At 25.7% G+C, this 20,863-nt stretch overlaps 6 protein-coding genes across 6 annotated transcripts; 4 read left to right on the forward strand and 2 right to left on the reverse strand.

Annotated features, from left to right (window-relative positions):
- Positions 1–1,338: 1,338 nt before the first annotated feature.
- Positions 1,339–3,635, reverse strand: VNE69_08005 (uncharacterized protein; the record flags this gene model as incomplete). The annotated part of the gene is made up of 3 exons (XM_065474320.1): positions 1,339–2,201; positions 2,277–2,426; positions 2,489–3,635. The coding sequence occupies 3 exons, from the start codon at positions 3,633–3,635 to the stop codon at positions 1,339–1,341; spliced, it is 2,160 nt and encodes a 719-aa protein (XP_065330392.1).
- Positions 3,636–8,187: 4,552 nt separating this feature from the next.
- VNE69_08006 (uncharacterized protein) lies at positions 8,188–8,403 on the forward strand (the record flags this gene model as incomplete). Its single annotated transcript, XM_065474321.1, has 1 exon — positions 8,188–8,403. The coding sequence occupies one exon, from the start codon at positions 8,188–8,190 to the stop codon at positions 8,401–8,403; it is 216 nt and encodes a 71-aa protein (XP_065330393.1).
- Positions 8,404–8,474: 71 nt separating this feature from the next.
- VNE69_08007 (uncharacterized protein) lies at positions 8,475–8,948 on the forward strand (the record flags this gene model as incomplete). The annotated part of the gene is made up of 1 exon (XM_065474322.1): positions 8,475–8,948. One exon carries the CDS (start codon positions 8,475–8,477, stop codon positions 8,946–8,948), a length of 474 nt encoding a protein of 157 aa, XP_065330394.1.
- Positions 8,949–16,173: 7,225 nt separating this feature from the next.
- On the forward strand, positions 16,174–17,451 carry VNE69_08008 (plasma membrane transporter PNS1-like; the record flags this gene model as incomplete). The annotated part of the gene is made up of 1 exon (XM_065474323.1): positions 16,174–17,451. The coding sequence occupies one exon, from the start codon at positions 16,174–16,176 to the stop codon at positions 17,449–17,451; it is 1,278 nt and encodes a 425-aa protein (XP_065330395.1).
- Positions 17,452–18,402: 951 nt separating this feature from the next.
- Positions 18,403–19,008, forward strand: VNE69_08009 (uncharacterized protein; the record flags this gene model as incomplete). Its single annotated transcript, XM_065474324.1, has 1 exon — positions 18,403–19,008. The coding sequence occupies one exon, from the start codon at positions 18,403–18,405 to the stop codon at positions 19,006–19,008; it is 606 nt and encodes a 201-aa protein (XP_065330396.1).
- Positions 19,009–19,368: 360 nt separating this feature from the next.
- On the reverse strand, positions 19,369–20,814 carry VNE69_08010 (hexose transporter; the record flags this gene model as incomplete). Its single annotated transcript, XM_065474325.1, has 1 exon — positions 19,369–20,814. The coding sequence occupies one exon, from the start codon at positions 20,812–20,814 to the stop codon at positions 19,369–19,371; it is 1,446 nt and encodes a 481-aa protein (XP_065330397.1).
- Between the last annotated feature and the right edge of the window lie 49 nt (positions 20,815–20,863).

Consider the following 20,863-nt stretch of genomic DNA (forward strand, 5'->3'; position numbering starts at 1 on the left):
TCTAGTTTCCCCTTAACATTTAATTAAATATTTTATCCAGAGAATTGCTTCGGATGAGGAAAGAATGAATGAAAACAATAATAAAAATCATTTAGATACTTTCCATATCTTTTTTATGCATCAAAACAATAGATGCATTTGTTTTACTGTCATAAAATTCCATTTATTACAACTACATCTATCAAAGTGATAAAACATAAAAAAAATTTATCGTGGCACTTAATAAAAATTTACTTCTACAATCTCTAATATTTTTTTGTTTTGTTTGTGATTATTATGACGTATTCAATTTATTTGAAAAATTTGCTAGAAATATTTTTTTATTTTATATCAGGTATAGGTTACTAATATGATATCAAAAAATAATAGCAACAAAATAATATATAGGAAAAAATTAAAAATATATCTCTACGAAAATTTTCGTCAAACGTATAAAGATAAGAAACCACGCTAATAATTAACATGATGTCTTATAGATAATTTTTCAACCATGAATATTATGCCGAGTCCAAATGTTTTTTCTGCCATTATATTGGCACGAGGCAATAAAATATTTGTGTGCTTTAAAGTGTTATTATCGCGTTCTGCAATAATTTATAATGCTTTACAACTACGTATTCATTACTTCATTATCAAATCAATAATTTAGAATTATATTTTCAATAGTAATTTCATTTACTTGTTTACTTCGAAAAAAGAGTTCTTGTAATATTTACATTTTTGTTCTGTGAAAAATATCAGAAGTCTGTTTCAATCTCAAAAAAGGTTGTATGCTATAAGAAAATTGAATTTTAGCTTCTATTGTACTTCTTATCGTATTTTATGCACATGTCGTCAATGTTTTGTAATATAAAACAGAACAAAAGAACTTTAATATTATCTCCGATTATTTACAAGCTATATTTTGCCTTTTTATTTAAAACAGAAGTTCAGTATGGTTAATTATATCATATTTCTAATGTACAAGTATATAAATTGTTTATTTTTATATTAACAAACGTCATATCACGATCTTACCAAATTATACGGATTCAAATGTCATCTGTTTTTTAGTCAAGAAGAATTATTTATAATGTTTAATTTTCTATAATTCATTACATGTTTTTTCTACAACAAAACTCATACGGTAATCAACTTGACTTTAAATAGTATAGTGCGACTTCGTCTTTCTGTTTAAGGCATGTTAGTGCCATAGAAAAATCAATAATGGATTCTTGAGTAATGTAAATTAAGAATTTTTTTTTGCAAAATAAATTTCAAAACTTAATGACAGAATTTATAAATAGAATAATGAGCCATTCCTTAAGTCCAAAAAACATAATGTAAATTATTTTTATTTTATGTCAGTTTTTTTAAAATCTCTACCATTTTCTCAGAAAGTATTAATCCCGTGTTACTATTCAAAAGAATCAAGAGATCCTTTTCTCTAAATATTGAAGAATTTTCCGATAAGTTCATAGCATATTGTGTTTTTATTGGCAAATCAACAGTAAAATTACTTTCAAATAATTCAATAAGTATTTTATGGAGGTATTCTGCCCTATTTTTTCTAGCATTTTTTTGTATGTTATCTCTTATATGTCTAATTAAGTTCTGTTTTTCATGATTTTTATACCGCGTTATCAATTCGCTATCAACACGCTTTACTATAGAATCTATTTCTTCAATAATTATTTTATTGTTTTCAAAGATTTTTTCAAGTTCTGTTATCCCCGCATTTTTTAATTCGATCTCGAATTTTGTTCTTTTTTCTTTGTCCCATAAATTTTCAACTTTTCTACATAAAGCGTCATTTTCTATATTTATTATCTTACCGTTTTGTTTTATTTTATTAATTGATTCTAGAATATTTTCGACGCCGTGGTTAAAACGTTTAAGTTCCTCTTCTTTTAGAGATTTTGTAACAATCTTAAACTGAATTTTCGTGACTTCGTGTTCTAAAAGATTTAGTATATCTTTTTTATGATCTTCTTTGACATTTTTTTTTAATTTTTGGATTATTGATGTGTTATTACTTTCTACATCGCTTTTGATAAATCCTAAAGTTTTGAGAACTATATCTTTTTTCGTAAAGTATGATTGAAGTGAAATTTTACAAGTATTCTGATCTAATCCTGTAAACAATGATGAAATTATAACGACATGCCTCGAAATTAACATTTCATATATCTCAAAATACTGCAAGTGATTATTTACTAATTCTCGGAATATAATTAATAAACTAAGATTTTATTTTTTAGTTAATATCCACGATGCAATTATATTTATCATACTACTTAAAGCTTTTTTTGATTTAATGAGATTTCCTATTTTTTTCAAAGTACCAAATATTGAGTCATGATTAATATCAATTTCATTTATGTAATTTTCGGCTTCGATGAATAAACAAATTTTCAATAAATAAGTATTTGAAGCACACGCACGGTCTAATAAGTTATCCAATAAACTGACAAAAAAATCTATTTGATCAATTTATTTATATACCCACCCATTAATATTTTAGTAAATTCATTTTCTTTTATTAATTCTAAATCCATTAAAATATGAGTAAAGATTATTTTTAGTGCCGTATCATGTTTATTTAGAATTCTATTAGCAAGAAATTCTATTGCATTATTACCTTGTATTAATTTAAAAAAAAAATCAAGGATTTTGAATTTTTCTTTCTCTTGTATCAGTGCTGAAAATTTTTTAAATATCTCCTGAAATTCATAAAAGCATTCTTTGTCGATGTTTTTACTGTTAGGAGAATACTTGTAAACATCAGATTTTTGTGAAAAATATATTTTATCATTTTTAATTTCAATCTCAAATACATCATCACAGGACTCAATTTTGTTTTCTGTACAATACGGGAAACCTTTTTTATTTTTTGTGTTAATATTTTCAATTAAAACAAATTTATACAAATCATAGAAATGTTTAACAATCAAACCATCAGTTGCATTACAATTTAATGATTCTATATCAATCAAGTTATAAAGTCTTTCGATTGCGAGTTTTTGGACATTTACTACAAAGAAATAATAAACGTTTTCACATTTAATACAAAAATTAACAAACCCCGAGTTATTATTTTTTACATATGTAATTTCAGAATTGTTATTATTAGGATTATAATTATAATCATACTCAGTTTTTATTTTCTTAAATATTTTAAACCATAGTGAATTATTATCGATAATGTATTCATAAAAAATATCTGAAGTTTTTTCTCTTATATCATTTAGTTCTGTTAATTCATTTATTATTTTTTTAAAAATTATATTGTAATAAAAATAGCGAGGGTTGTAAATTAATACAATTGATTCCATGAAATTAGGAGTACATTCGTGTATTAATTTTTCTTCAAACTCTCTTACAATATTTTGAATCGATTTATTGTCACATTTAACTTTAAGATTTTTTAGTTTTTCTTTTTTAGATTTATTTGGAGTTAATCTTATTACATCTGCGTTAAGTTCATTTCTAGGCTTATAAAATCTTAGTATTACAATTAAATATTGTTTTTCAAGACTCAACGTGCGATAATCTCTTCTGTCAATTTTATCATGTACCACACTCTTGAAATTGGAGTACACATGTTGACAATTTCTAACAAAAAGTGCAAAGAATAATATTTCAGAAAGAATCATGGGGATAAGATTATAATAAAATATGTATTATATTATAAAAAAAATATAAATTTCAAAAGGTTTTATATAAAGAAATTAATTTGTTTGATGATTTAAAATATTAAAAACCTCGTGTCAAAAATCTCCGGGCGACAGTCAGTTATAATGTCAAATTAAAGTACGTGCAGATATTATAAATTTCTCAATGATAGCTTAATTTAATAATAACTCTAAGTAGATTTGTTTGATATTCTGTAAAGACAAATGGTCCAAAAATTGCATTGAGAAGGAACTCCATTTTATTTATGTTTCCTACCATTATGTATACAGAATTTATAAACTTAGTCATTTCAAAATTAGTTAAAAAAAGTGGAGGAACAAAATTCAAAAAAATTATAATATAATGCATTTTAGCCATGAATTTATTTTTTCAAGTTTTTGAATATTTCTGATTTGTTTATCTGAACAAGACGCATCTGGATCAATTTCTATATTGTAAACAATATTATAAAATATTTACAATGATATTATATAAGAAATGAATGATAATTTAAATAAAAATTTTTACTTTTTAAAGATATTTATATTATAGATCATAATAGACTATATATGACTAAAAAATATTCGAAAAAATACGAAATGTAGTTTTTTATCATAAATCGTTAAAATCAAAAATTACATAAAAAATAAATTTATGTCTAATGATTTTTTGATAATTACCAACCTAAAATGTTATAAACATCATAAAGTAAATAAAAGCCTCTCAAAGTTAACAATTAATAATTAAATGTGATAATAATCTGTAATCACATATTTTTTGCAAATTTGACACCCATTAAACGTTATTTATCAAAAATATTATATTTTTAGATTATTTATTATGATTATATATTTCATGATCTAAATATATTAATTAGATCTTTTTTGTTCTTGCTTTTTTATTTTGCCTTATTTCCGTTTTGGATTATTCAACTTTTGTAATTCGAGGGTAAATTTTTAAATTTTGCATTCTTATTGGTAAGGTGGGGCGAATATAAACCCGTCATTGTATTTTAGTTCTTTTATCATTGTTCTATATCATCTAATATTCTTTAAAAAATATATAATTTATCATATAGTTCAATTATAGTAAAACAAACAAAAGAAAAACAATTTTTGATATTTGAAACTAAAAAAACTCGTTTAGTACAAGAAAAGCTATTTTTCAATTTTTTCACATAATCAAATTCTATTATTTGACAGCAAAATAAATTTGCTATTGTTTGTAAAAAGCATGATTGGTTGGTTGGTTTGTTCTGGATAATATTTGAATTAGCATTATATGCAATGTATGCTATTAGGTGCCCTTCGCTTAGTGGTCGAAGGTGAAGCTATCACTATGCATCGGCTGATTTAAATCCCAAGGGCACCATAATTGTTTCTACTTTTTCATGATGCAGTTGGAAGAAATCAGGAAAAATGTACACGAGAACATAAAGTTGATTGAATGGAAACTGTATACGTCCAGCTATAAGGGTATTAATATCTTGTGTTGAAGTGCACATTAAAGTCGAAAACAGTAACCTCTTGTAATGACTTAATGATACAATAAGGAATCGAATGGGCGCGGTTTAGTTAAAGCCTATGGCGGTCACTCTAGAGTGAGATTATAGGTCAAACAAACTAAGTAGCACAATCAAAGATCTTGTAAAACTTATCCTACTAGATTTTGTAACAAGGTAGCCGAAACTAGCGGGAGACTGGTGGTCAACGCAGCCCATAAAAATGCAGCGCTATTGATGTGGCGATGTAAGGTGCTGTAAGTGATATAAAGGTGATTGTAGATAACTTTGAGTTAGTAAATTATGTCTATCCTCAAGTTATAGTAAAACAAGCCCATTAAGTATATTCGCCGTGCGGTCACTTCGGACGCGATTCAAGGTATGAATGGAATAGGTTCTCCTAAAGCCAAAGTCTAGTGGTACGGCGGAGATCGCTGGACATGCAAATGTTGTAATGGAAGTTATAGGAAGTAAAAAATTCATAATAATAGTTTGATAAGGATTACACCCAACCTTCATTGGTCCCTATGTAAGGGTTCTCCCTACACCTTGCTTGTAAAGAAAAAAAAAGCACACAAAAATAAAAATCAATTGGACAATATTGTTTAGAAGATTATATTGCATAAATGTACATCTAAATATAATAAAAATTTTAATCATCTCATGAGAATGTTTATAAAAAATAGCGGAAGTTTTAAATAAAACAAATGTAATTGTTTAATGGTATATACAAAAAAATCTTCATATAAGAATCTGATTAAAATCATGATTTTTATGGATTAACATAGGCTATTAAAAATATGAAGATTGGTTGCATAGAATGAATAGGTTATGTTTTATATCTTTTTTATAAAATACTTTATACAATGTTTGTTAAATAGCAATTTATTTTAATTAAATACATATCTTATGTTTTCATGTAGATAATTGCTTTTCCTTATTATAAACAAAAAAATAAGCCATAATTTACAAATTTGGTTTTTACATTTAAGTTGTCTCCTCAATATAGATTACTTATGTTAAAATCCCCCAAAAACAATGTCAATAATAATAAACATTTATTGGAAATATTAATTGACATAACATATTAATATATGATGGAGAAAGTAAAATACACTTTGTATTTTATATAGTACAAAAAGTTGTCTAAAAAAAGAGAAAAGACATCAGTATGTTTGAATCGGATACTAGTCTTTCTTGGAATACCCAGAAAGAAAAAAATGAAACTTAACTTATATATATAAAATGCTTCTAATCATAAAAAACTTCAATTAATATTATTATGCTCATTATGAAATGATAATAGAAAACACTATAGGTAGCCTTAAATGCCGTTATAGCTATATTCCGGCACACTTATTAAATAAAATTAAGACTTTAAAATTGACCGAATGTAATAAAGTACTTTTAAATATACTTCTTTACAAAAAAAATCATATCTGAAAATTTAAATGTCAGAAAATAATGACCCAAACACTAGATATTATTTACAATAGTCTATCATGGAAATTTTTTACAAATACGCTTAAAAAAAATAATGGAGTTTTTACAAAAATATTTTTATTGATTTAAAATAAAAAAATCAACCGATAACTTCAGATATGGTAGCAAAAATTTAGATTGTTTTATAAAGCTTAGATTTTTTTCGACCCGTTAATATTCTTCAAAAAAATCTCTTTACAATTATTATAATACGATGAGGTATTTAAATAAATGTTCCTGATTGTGATTCTTCTAGAGACTAATATTATCAAGATGTAAGCGTGTTTTATCCAACAAACAACAATGATCCCCATTGTCGTAGGATTTACATAAATTTATAAAACAAATCCCATTTTTTACTTAAAAACCAGTATTTATAGCTATTTTAATTCTATAATAAAACTTTTATTTTTAAGGAAACATCTAAGGTCCAATATAAATGCTTTGAGAATGCAGCAGAAATCTTAGCTGTAGAAAATTAATTGTTCCGCTCGAACATAGCGTAGCTTGAGAAAATATGTATATATCACAATAAATATCTTTATTATTCAAAGTTTTAAATTACAATAACTTATAATTATTTAAATAGAAATCTTTGAGTAGAAAACCTTTTACAAGCTTGTATAAAAAATAAATGAATGTTTTAAATCTGTGACTAAAATTTATTTATAGCTTAACTTAAATATTTATACGATAATTTGATTAAAGATTTTATCTTAGTATAATTACCAATTCGAAAATAGTGATTACGAATTGGGAAGTATGATCATGTATGTATTTACTATAAATCTTGTTTTTTGTATAAAAGTGTTTTATAATCAAAAATATAATATAAAAGATTTATTGTGTTAATTAATCATTAATATTAGATATTCATAGGCCATCTTACCCGGTATCGCTCATGGGATTCAGCCTTATACAGACTTTGGTTTCTGTATAATTATTTATGTTTTTCAACTCCAAATTTTTAACTTAATTCTCCTTTGATGACACCACTTCTTTAACATTCGCCATATTCGCTAGTCCGCTTACAGTTCTAACCACTTCTTTTTCTTCTCCTGCATCCTCCTGATCGTATACTCGTCGTCGTTACAAAGAGAAGACTCTAGAGTCTTCTTCATCGGAATAGACTCAATATATGCTTCAAGGTAGGGTTAGTTTTCCAGCTCCCTGATGTACTTTCTGTGATATTTGGTTACCACTCCATCCCATGTCATTACATAATCAAAAACATGAAAATTTTCTAAACACTATTATTTTTAAAATGAATTGTGATACATAATATAATATATATTTGTATATGAAGATCGATTTAGTGTGTTATAAATTTTCAATTTTTTGTCATAAACTTTGTGATAGAAATTAGAATTGATTTATTAAACGTCATATGCTAAACAAACACTAAATATAGAATTCATGATATTTATTTAAAACATCATCTAAGTACATCAATATATAAACACATATTGCAGTCGACACATATTTTATAAACAATTGTTGTTTCTAAAATAAAAAAATATAAACTTTACATTTTTTTTAATATTGCCCCAATGTTAGTGTTTTATGTTTTTGTATGCAAAACATATGGAACTTATCTTTTTGACAGACAATTACTCCGAAAAGTAGCTTATAATCCTCGCAATGTCATTAAAACAACATCTAAGCCATTAGATACCAATAAACAATATATTAAAAATAATGAAGTCCATGACAAATGTAAAGAAGATTTCTTTTTTGAATCCAATCATAATATTTACGAAAATTAGACATTGAAAAATTAAATAAAATAACGAATATAATATTAAATTCAATAATTAAAGAAATTACTGCCAGTAAAATGTATTCTACTAATAATAATGAAAACAATATTATAAATTTAGAAGACATAAAAACATTAGAAAAAAATTTTCAGCTTTATGTTATCTTGTTTTTATTTAATACAAGGCCTGAAAAAAAATTTACAGCAGTTAATAAATTTACTGAAATTTTAGCATTTAAGAGTTATCGATTGATTTTTAATTTGACTAAAAACTATATAATAAACGATACTTGCGATGAAGTCATGCTAGAAAAAGTAATCAGAAAAAACATTGATCTGAAAATAAATCCAGAATGTGCAACCGATATATCAGAAATATTCAAGAAATCCACATTTAATAAAGCAATTGTTGTACGGAAAGAATGTTTCGATAATACGGGAGAAACTAATAAATATGTTAAGAGACAGAAAGATATAAACGCTTTCATGCCCAACTTGTTTGAACCTAGCTCGCGTATGGATCCTCCAGATCATAACATTTCTTTAAATTAAACATGTATAGTTATTTTATGCCTGTTTATATAGTTAAATAACTTATTGAAAAATTTAAAAGGAGTGATTTATTTTTAAACTTTAAGTACTGTTAGGAGAAGTGAAATTGTCTCTTTATTGTTATTAATTTCGACTTTTATAAAAAAAGCTGTAAATTAATAAGATATATTTTTACCATCTTATAACTACAAGTGTACTATTTATGGTAATGTGTGTACTAAAGAATTTTTTTCGTACTAGTTCTATGTTGTATATATCCTATCACCTATTGAAAATCTCCTCTGTTTAATTTTAGGCACTTTCATTTACGTTCAAATTCCCAAATCAACCGCTTAAAAAAATTTCAAATAATCTTCACATTCGAATTGATTCTCTTGGCCATGTACCTACATAATTTAGATTTGTGTAGTTATTTGCTTAAGACCTCTTTAATGTGTTTGTTCTACAAATAATTTAAAAATTTTGCTTGGTAGTATAACAAAAAAAAATAACAAACGTCTTCAAATGTAAATCATATTATGTTTTTGTTTTAAAATACGATAAATTGTATTTAATAGAATCTAATTAAATATAATATCAGAATAACAGTTCTTACGTACATTATTATCTAAAACAATAAGATGAATGGGGAATGTGAATAATTTTTTCATCAAATACATAAATATATTTGAACATTTAAATGATATAATTATGTGTATATATGTTAACACAGTTATAACAAATGTTTGATACATAGTTATGTTTAGTTCGATAAAATTTTATTATTTAAGGATTGTATCGGAAAAGTACGTTATATTCTTGGCTTATGTATTATTTTTGTATAGTTTAAATTTATAATCTACGCACCATAATATAAACTATTAAGTATATAATACCATGAAAAAAAAAATGGCGAAGATTATATTTTTTAAATTAACAAAAACACTATCCGTTAAACGCGAAGAAATGATATCTTGCCTTAAAACGCCAATTCGATCCTATTTCGAACGAATTTTGAGATATTGAACATAATAAATGCCAGTTTATAGCAAATTTATCTTTAAATCTTTACAACCCTCCATATATAGTACAATTTTATTCTCTTTATGTAATAAATATAAACATATACATTCTAACTGTTATTGAGAAATCGAAACGCAATACTAAAGTGTTCAGATAAAAACAGAGGTACGAAGTATAACTATATTAAAATTTATAGATACAAAAAAAAATAATTGAGAATTTTTCGCACATCAAAATATTAATTAAGATTTTGCAGACTTAATTTTTTTTTGATGTACTATAATTTACAAAGTTTAAAAGCAAGTTCAATAAATAAACTTATAACAGGGACGACTTTTGATGTAATTTGTTGTAGATCTCTAAGTACTTGAGTAAATCTAGACTTTAATATAACTTTGTAAATAAGTATTTGGCCGATGATATATTTTTTAAATAAATAAAAAAATGTATATTTAAAAGGCTAGACGTATTTTTATAAAGATCTAATTAATAATTTGTAATAAATTGAGTATCTATAATATGCTTCGTTAATTAGATTCTAATAAATTAGATCTAGGAAATTTTTTTATAAAAAGATTTTATAAGTATCCTGGACTATATTATAGCGCAACCCACTTTAAAATAGATTGAACTAGAAATTGTCCTGATTATTCAATACGGTTGATACAGATAATTACAACATGACGATCGTCCTTGTTTTAGCTACTAACTAAATTTCACTGTGAAAAGTCTTTTATAATTGACACTAATAAAGCGTAGTACAAATGTATTACACTTATGGTTCATGTAAGAACACTTCGGTAAAAACATATAAGCAAATATGATGCTAGAAATAAAATAAATAACAAGCAATTAGAAAAAATTCAAGTTACAAAAGAAAACATTAGAAAAGACGTAACTAATGTATTCTAAAATGTTATATGATTATATTTATGCTATTCTCATCATATTTTTTAATTTTTAAATAGTAAAAAAATAACATGAGATATATAGTGTTGATTTGTCAAATAAATACATATATTTGGATCTTAAAAGTCTTTATTTAAGTTTCGAATTTGAATTTTCCTAGATTTAATGCTCTTTTTGTGATGTTTATCAATATTTGATGCATCATATTCTTGTTTATTAAAAAAATTTATTGTACAGTTTATTTTTTGCAAATAACTCTCACCCGTACTCTCGAAGTTGCTATTAAATTATCTAGCCATGTATCTTTAGCAATTTCTATAAATGATTTCTGTAATTTATACATTTTATTATAAATTTCTGAAAAATAGAGTAATTCTGAATTATTACCAATTTGTGAGTTTATTGACAATGATTTTTAGAATCTAGAATATTTCCAATTCTATATAAAGCATCGTACACGTGTTTTTGATTCTATTTTTTCTGACTCTATAAATATGCAATTTTTTTGTTAACTATATTACGTACATTTTACCATTAGTTTTATGATTTTTTCCATCAATTTTTTTTCATAAAAAATTCTGTTTCCTGTTTATTAATAATTTTTTCAATTTCTAAATTTTCGTAATTATCGTCGGATTCTATATATTTAAAGTTTAAACTCTATTTTTTGGTTCTTTTTTTGTTTCAACTTTTTTTTAATTGCTTTTTTACAGAAACATTTGCCTTTTGTGATTCAAAGCTTTTGGTCATTTTTTGTAGCATATAGTTTTATCCTTGAAAAGGTTTGTTTGTATTGTTGTAACACTAATTAAATTATCCTTGTTAGTCATATCATACATTTGATTAGCATCTTCCTAACATTGTTTTATTTTTCATTTTTTTATCTAAAAAAATTTCTTTTCTGTTAAAGTACTTAGGTCATAAAATTAATTAAAGTCATTTGTGGGCATAAATTTACAGAAAATATATTATAGCTGTACCAGAATCTTCTAAAATTCTAAAAATTCACTTCCCAATAGATTCTCCCATTTCATAATTGATAATACAAATTTTTTTAAAAAATCTTGATTTTTCTCATAAAATAAAATATATATTTTTTTTATCTCGAAAAAGATTTTTCTATTAAGAATTCTTGTTTTATATTTTTTGGTTGAACTTGCTTTACAACTATAAATAATCGTATAATTCTAAAATATGGAAACAATAGTGTCTTGTGTGCATTTAATGCTGCCAACTGCGCTATAATATTTGCTGCTTTCTAAATTAAATATAAAATTTAAATTGAATCTTTATTGCTGTTAACATTGATGGTTTCTGAAAAATCATTGATATTATGTAATTATAAGGTATTGAACAAAATTAGATCATCATGCCTTTATAAACAACAAAATCAAGGACTCTTTTTTAAAATTATGCTTGAATATTTAATTTGTTTATATCGGTATCAAATAAATGACTTTTTCTTACCTTTAGTCAAAAAGAATGTTAATAAATACCATTTTTCTTGCTATAAAAACGATTTCATTAGTATAAAAAATTTCAAAATTTTCAGTGTAATTTTTTAGCAATGAGCCTATGAAGAAGACTGTACTTTTCTATGGTCATATCAAATGAAAAATTCTTTTTTTAGAAATTTCTTTTTTCCTGCGCTAGATTTCCTTCTTAATCTATTAAAAATATACTCGATATCTTTATTTACAACTAAATCCTCTTCATTGTGCACCAAAATTTTTGTAACATTTTATCTTTAGTAAAAATCTTATCTATAACACAATTAGAAATATTTTTTATATATCCATCCCAGGGCAAAATTTTATTTACATCAGATTGGAATAAATCATTACAATCTTTCACTTTATTGTATGATTTAAACTTGAAATTGTCAAATGTGTAGTCCATGTACACAATTTCATTAAGTTTACTCGTATTATAGACTGTATATCTTTTCTTTCAATTTATGATTCATAAAGAACAATAAGTTGTGGCATATTTTATCATTTGATACGCCGAACACATACATTGAAAACGTAATTATTGGTATCAGCCTATAAGTAAATTTTTTTTAATATAAACAAAACAATATAATTAATTCTGATGCAATTATAGCCATGTAAAGTATTTCAACAAATAGAACTTGGCAGTCTAAATACTAATTTACTCTAGTAATATATGTGTTAGGTTCTTATATTATAGTACAACAGCAAATTTTGATTATTTCACTTTGAACAACATAATTTTTTTTTTGATCGTTAAGAGACATTCTATTTTTCAGGTCTTTTTGTCTTTTTAATCTAGAAGTTTGGCAAATATAGATTTTTTTGATCTCATTGTCTATTGCATATTTGTGCATTTAACTCTACTTATGGGTTTAACAAGTGTATTAGAATTATTAATTCTTAAAAAAATCTTTTTATGTAATTTATAAACGTAAAACACAATCGCAAAAAAAATTCAAAAAATAAACAAACATAATATAATTTTTTTATAGCTTTATTATTTTTATTTTGGACATTAAATGGATTTTATAGTCCAAAAAATTACTAAATCGAAAGTAAAAAAAATTACCGTTCAAGATAAAAATTTATTGATATTTTCCTTTTAAAATTTATTAAGTTTAAAATCTAATGTTATAAACACTTTAAAAATGTTGTTTTATTCTAAGAAGAAGATATGCTAATATTATAGCATCAATAATGCATCTAGATCCTATTCTAAATAAATTAATAGTTAAATATGATAGCCTCATATAATGTAAAACTGTCTTAAAATGAAATATTAATTATATGATTGATAAATACGTGAATATATATGTGTTTAAATTATGAATTTTATATATTACTATGCCATAGTTAAATAAAACTTATATTTATGATTAATTTATCTAAGTTTTAATTTATAGGTTTACTGTAACAAAACAATAAAATAGATTTAGATTATAAATTTATCTAATAACAGGCGAGTTATGTTAAATCGTTTTATACTAAAATAAAAATTCATTATATAATTTTATTAGATTAAAAAGGACTCAAAATTAGTAAAATTGCCTATAATAACAGATATTTTTCAGGCAAGATATCGAGCATTTGTTCTGTTGTGACGATATTACTTCGCTTCAGTATTGGACATCGTCTAGTATTGCCACAGGGACAAAGCAATCGGATAAACAGATGTAAGATTTTACTATATGCTTGCTGAGCAATATCCTACATATGCACTAAATTTCGCAAGAACTCCTAATCTTTAGTATTTGACGGCATAATGGATAAAGTTGAAACTTAAAAATTAATCTTTTTTCTAATATGTGTCGTTGCATATAATTTTAGGGCGAATCGAAAAAAATCAAAGCTGCGAAGTTGTACATAATATTTAGATTAAAATGCGAGCATGTCTATAATATTTTGTACAATAAATAGAAATATTTAATTAGGTAAAATATATTCTTTGTTCTGTTTTTTTTCTCCCAGATTCGCAGATTTTAATAAACTCTATTATAACTTGAACAGAAACTAGTTAATGATCTCTTATAGCAAAAAAAAAATTTAAAAAAGAGTGGGAATCTTTTATATTGCATTCACTTAGATATAAATTCATACTATATTATGAGTCCATGTTTTAAAATTTTTTTGTAATTACGAACTAAGGCAAATATAAATGGCGGCAATAAATACATTGTAAATCAAAAAGCATTTGACAAAGAGCCATTTTCTCGCCAATCTAATGTTAAAGATGAAAAAGTAAAGTAAACATGGATAACAAGGGACAAAGGTATTTATCTATGGACAATTGAGACAGCTAAACATAAAAGTAATCTTAGAAATTAAAAAATGAGAGATGTATTTATTTTTTCATATCTTTTCTATATAAATAAAATTAGATAAACAAGCAATAACTACATGCTTGACAAATTTACTTTATAAATCTAATTGTAATGTGTAAATATTGTTGATTTAATTTATCTCAACTTTTGAACCCCCTTTTAAAATATCATTGGTCCTTTTGTAACATTTCTTGAAAATGTATTAGCATATTTTGATATTAAAATAACGCTTTGAAAAAATTTATGGCTAAAGTTAGCTTTAGCTAACAAAAATGCATATAGGGTTTTTTTTCTTTTTTTTGCCCCTTTTTTTAAAAAATGGAGGAGAGAAAACGATGAGGAAGGAACAAAAACAAAAATCAGAACAATAAATTTAAAATGCATCAAAAACAGAATTAGATGCATTTCTTCAAAGTATACCTAATAAATAAAATTTGGCACTATTTGCAGACCTATTTCGGTTAGGTATAGAATTTTTGAGTGATCTCAATTACCTTCTATGGTATTGGTATGAACCCCAGTATTAGGATCTCGAAAGTGTAATGAGTGGTTGACCATGTGATGTTGCTCGAAATCATTACCCAAGGAACGGTAAGCCTTCCACATATCGCTGTATATAGTACTTTCCGTGCTCACATATTTAAATAAAAGGTCAGTAAGTGCTTTTTTATCTCTTTTTTTAATATATGTAATTATTATAGTTCGTTTTAAAAAACGCTCTATCATTCCAAAACACCAAAACCCTTTCACTAGTTTACTTCTATTATACTTATTTTTCCAATTTTAGTTTCATCTATTTCTAATATAATATTTTCCCCGCCCATCTTGTCCAAAGATGATAAATATTTATCATAAATGTCTATTTGCTTTAGCTTTTTTAAATTAAACGATTTTGAAGGTTTTGAACAACATAAAATTTGGCTAATATACTAACGAGGATATCCTAGAAGCCACAAATTAAGTATCTGCAAAATTGTGATATGATCGAGTCTAAAGTTCAAAGAATGTGCCTTTCCACATTGAAATGTCTTCTTACAGTTCTTCCAAGTACATTTTAAGATAGTGACCTGTTTACTAAGCAACCTCATTCTACCGTTACACACTTTGGATAACTGTTTCTTTTTTTGTCAAATAAAATATTATAGACTGTTTCCATTTCTGCTCTAGTCATAATTGTCTCCTCCATTTTTTAAAAAAAGGGGCAAAAAAAAGAAAAAAAACCCTATATGCATTTTTGTTAGCTAAAGCTAACTTTAGCCAAATTTATAAAATATTTTAATTTATCAATTAATTTAATTCTTCTTATAGTGTTATCTCTACATATCATTCAATATTAAGACCTTTTAAGTAGTTCTAAATTAGTTAAATGTGCTATAAATACACAAGATTCTGACTATACAAAAAACACTTTCCCACTATTACATATGCGTTTTAATTTTACTCCTTTTCCCCTTTACCGTTTTTTATTTATTTTTAAAAAATTTAATTCGAAGGGCTATGAATTCGTCAACAGCAAATTCCCAATACATAAGAAAATCAAGAAAATTTCATGACGCATGGGCTTTCGTGTTATACGCCATCTCTGTTATAGGTTTTTCTACTTTTAGCATATTGAATATGAATAAGACAAATGTGGTATTTACAGAAATACTTGACTTACAAGCTGGCTTATATTCTAGCGGTGTAGTGTTTGGATTTCTTTTCTTTACATTTACATGTCTTAGATTTTTCCCAGAGGTATTTCTCAAATTAATACTCCTTTGCTATCCAATTGGTGCACTGTTACTTGTAGTGGCCATTCTAAAGATAAATAATTGGGTACCTAGTCTTTATTTGATTTTACCAGTTATTTTGTTTTTATTATGGGCTTATGTAATATACAGATATTGGAAATGGTTAAGGCCAGCAGCTAAAATTACAAAAGTAGCAGTTAAGATTATTTTAAAAAATTTATTTACCGCTTTGTTCGGCTTGGTACTAGTTTTTAGTGTTATAGTCTTCCAAATGTTTTTAATTATTAATATGGATATCAAAAACAACGAATATTTATCTTCTAATACTGTCTTATACTTCTTTTTCATCTTGAATTTATTCTGGACATTCTCTAACGCAGTATATTTCTTTAAAGTTTATATTACATCTGTGGCAGCACATCATATCTTCGATGAAGCAAATTCAAGTCTGTCAAAGGCTCTTAAGGTTACACTTTTTTCTCTTGGTTCTATCTGCTTAGGTGGATTAGTAATATCAATAGTATCTACTATAAGATTTATTATCAATGAAAAAAGAGATAGAAATAGAGAAGAGAGAAGAAATAATCTTTTGGTGGATATATTGTTATGTATCGCTGCTGTCATATTTTCACTCTTAGAAGATATACTTGAATTTGCCAATACTTTGACATTCCCATATATTGCGATACACGGAGACAGTTATTCTAAATCTATGCACTCTGCCTTCGAATTGGCCACTGCGCTCTCTCCTGTAGGAATACTTGGCCATAGTGCACTGAGCCTGGTACTAAATATGATTGCAGGTGTAGTTGGGTTTTTTTCTGGATTTAGTATTTATTATTATCTTTTTGATCCCAAGATGAATTCTTACGTGCTGAAAGCTTACGTCTATAGTGGCGGTCTACCAGTTATATTTTTTATGTTAGCTATGACGACTATAACATCAGGATTCATTGGATTAGTTTTTATTGCTGCGGAGAATTCTGAAATGATTGATAATAAATATAGAAATGATCTTGAGTCGGCTCTAAGCGAGAAATAATTAATTTAATAAAAATTTTCTATTTATTTAAAAGGGATTTACTGAATAAAAAATTTTATTTTGAATAATATTTTTGTGTTATTATTCAATATAAAAGCATATATTATCTTCTTATTATTATTATAAGTTATAGTATCATCTTGCATACTGAAATATTTTTTTTTATATGTAAATTTCGACTTAAAAACATAAAAAAACTTTATGTAAAATTAAATTAGAGCTGTAAAACAATAATCTTGTAGAATTGCGTAAGTATCTGGTCATAACCACGGAAATATTTCTTTTGCGTAAGTATATAAAGTAAAATTTGAATCTCGTTTATATGTAAGTGATTTTGACTACTCAATTTTGTCAATAAAATTCGAGCGATTTGCTTACGTATGAGGTTCTAATTTAAATGGTTTACTTTGAAACATATACTATGTACAGTTTAAAATTCTACTATTCCTCTGTAATAGGCTCACAGTTATTTTTTGGACTGGCAGCCTATTAAAATAAATAGTTAGTGACAGCTTTTTTGATAGAATATTAATTACTGTCATCTCTTATGCATAATTACCAAGTAAATAAGTTCTATTTGAATTTAATATTATTTATTCGTCTAAAGTTCATAAATCATCATTTTTTATAGTATTTAGTGGTCGAATTATATGAATAAGAGTATAAATTTTTTTATTAAAAACTCTAGACAATGCTTAATAAGAGACATTATATATATAAGAAATTGTTTTTACTTGTTTTTTTATATGTATGTTTCTTTTTTATTACTTTAAATTTATCAAATTTCACACATATGATAATATTTTGTTTCATTTTATATTTATTACAATAAATAAAATCCATCTCTTTCTTTTATACATTTATAAACATGTCTTATTTGTTATATCATGTCAACTTGTAACACGTTTCAAATTTTTTTTCATATAAAATTTTTTGTTTCAAACATTTAAAATGTTCTTCTTTCTCCCAGTAATCTACACCATGATGTCTGTCTACAACAATGATTCTTACAACTTACACTCTCCATATTTAGACGACGACACTGATTCTTACAATCCAATTGAAGAATCATTCGACAATATTCTTGACAATAAGTCCACAGACCTGTCACCTTTGAACGTTAAAGTCCCGAAAAATGTCCAGAGATCTATAAGATACGGTAAAATAAAAACTAATCCAGAGAATCTTGAGACATTAATACAACACGAGATGGAAGACATAAGTCCAGATGTACATAACAAGGTACGTAATAAATTGGCTAATAGTAATGTGGACAGAAGTAGATACAGAGACGTGTTTTTTATAAAAAAGAGGATTATACAAGATGGTAACAGAAGAATAGTCAGTTTTGATATTAAGGAAAAAATAATACCTAAGAATGGAGTGAGTGACCCAGTAAATAAAGATTTGAGTTTGAGAGTCATTTTGGCTGGGATTTTGTTTCTACTTGCTGGACTTGTTTTTACTACGACTATGAAAATGTATCAGAATGTGTTTAAAAATACATTGTTCCCATATGATGGACATAAAGAACAGAAAAGTGAACCATTAAAATAATTTATATCTTAATATTATTTTTCTACATGTGTAGAATAATTTATACCTTTAACATCTGATTTTATTATTATTTATATAAAAAAAATTTAATATTAAAAAAATAAGACTAATATATAAGTTATTTATTCTCTATATTAAAATAACATCACAAATGTAAACTATTTTTTTTAGGTTCTAAAAAAACAGTATGTAGAATTTTATAGCTCTTACATTATAATATAAGATATTATAAAAACTTTTTAAATTCAAAATGTAAGATAAAACTACAAAATACAAATATAGATATGTTGAGTAATAGAACACAAATATTCTTAAATGACTTTATAAATAAATAAGATATTATAAATTTTCATTTCTACATTATTTATTCTCAACTACGTTTTTGTCTACTATTTGCTTCTTTTTTGTTTCTTCCATATTTTTCTCATCATACATTTCCAGTTTTTTCTCCGCATTCTCGCTATTAAATAACACATTTTCTACTATTCCATACATATAGAAGAATAATAAAAGTGTCAAGGCTGTAAACACCATATTCACTATAAAGAAGACATTGAATACTCTAGCTCTCTCACTTCTCGGAATATTTTTATCTTTCATTGTATCTCCTGAGAAGACTACGCTACAAATCAGGCCTGCTAATACAGAGCCTAATCCTGTGAATGTACCTTGGTAGACCATTTGTGAAGTGGCCTTGAGATGTGGAGGACACAATTTCTGGGCCAACTGGACTGCTGAGCAGTGAGTTAGACCAAAATTTATACCTTTGAATAATTCGATACCACAGACTGCCGCGTAAGAATAGTCGCTGTCATAGGGCAGCATCCAGTAAAGGACAAATCTGACCATTTGAGCACCCTGGGCTAAGAATAAAGGCCAGAAATAGCCAATGCGCTCAATAATCCCCTTGGCAGTGAAGAATGTCACTATCTCGAAAATAATCCCGAACATATTTGCAGTACTGGTCGTATTTTTATTAAAAATGCTCAGTGGCCCACTGACTACTCCTGGGTAATTTTTCAAATCATAAGGCTTCATTTTCACTACATCTTTCCAGTACACAGTCAGGAAAATAGTCATACTCGCCCTAGTGAGCCCATTTAGTAAAATTATAAATATAAAGAACATATAATCCCAATTAAATAATAATTCTTTAAAACTCTTCCACATATCATTTCTGGCAGTTTCTCTTCTTGTTGTATCCCAATTTATTAAATAATAACATAACCCGACTGTAATTAGAGCTACTAAAATATTATAAACTCTTAGATTTGTCCACTGAGTGGCTTCATTTTTACTATCTGTTACAATATATTCTACTACATAATTACAGACTGCATACCCTACAGTCCCCCATAATCTCTGAGTACCATAAGTATTTGCCCCTATATTAGGGATCTTACTAAGATATTCTAATACAATCTTATCCATTAAAGGAGTAGTACATAAATTAGCTCCTAAGTAAAATAACATATTAATCCAGAATAAAACAGAACTAAATCCACCAGTCAAATTTAAAAAGAAGAATAATTGGAAGAATATAGAACTCAATGTAAGGAATAAAATGAGGAACCATTTACTCATTCCCCATTTATCATTTAGAGATCCTATATAAATATTAGTAAAGAATGTAATGAACATTAATGTACCAAATCCTGTTCCTACTGCACTTTCTGAAACTTTAAATTTGTCTTTGGCGAAGACACTCTTGAATGTGTGTAAAGTGTAAAATAACATAGCAATAGAAAAGAAGAAGACTTTAGGAATAAGGAGATATTTTCTATTTAGTGATCTAATTGTATCCATTGGGGGTTAGTAATTTAGAAAAATACATTTTCGTTTGTTTGTTTGTTGA

This window comes from Vairimorpha necatrix, chromosome 8 (genome assembly GCF_036630325.1).
Source record: "Vairimorpha necatrix chromosome 8, complete sequence".
Lineage (NCBI taxonomy): Eukaryota > Fungi > Microsporidia > Nosematidae > Vairimorpha > Vairimorpha necatrix.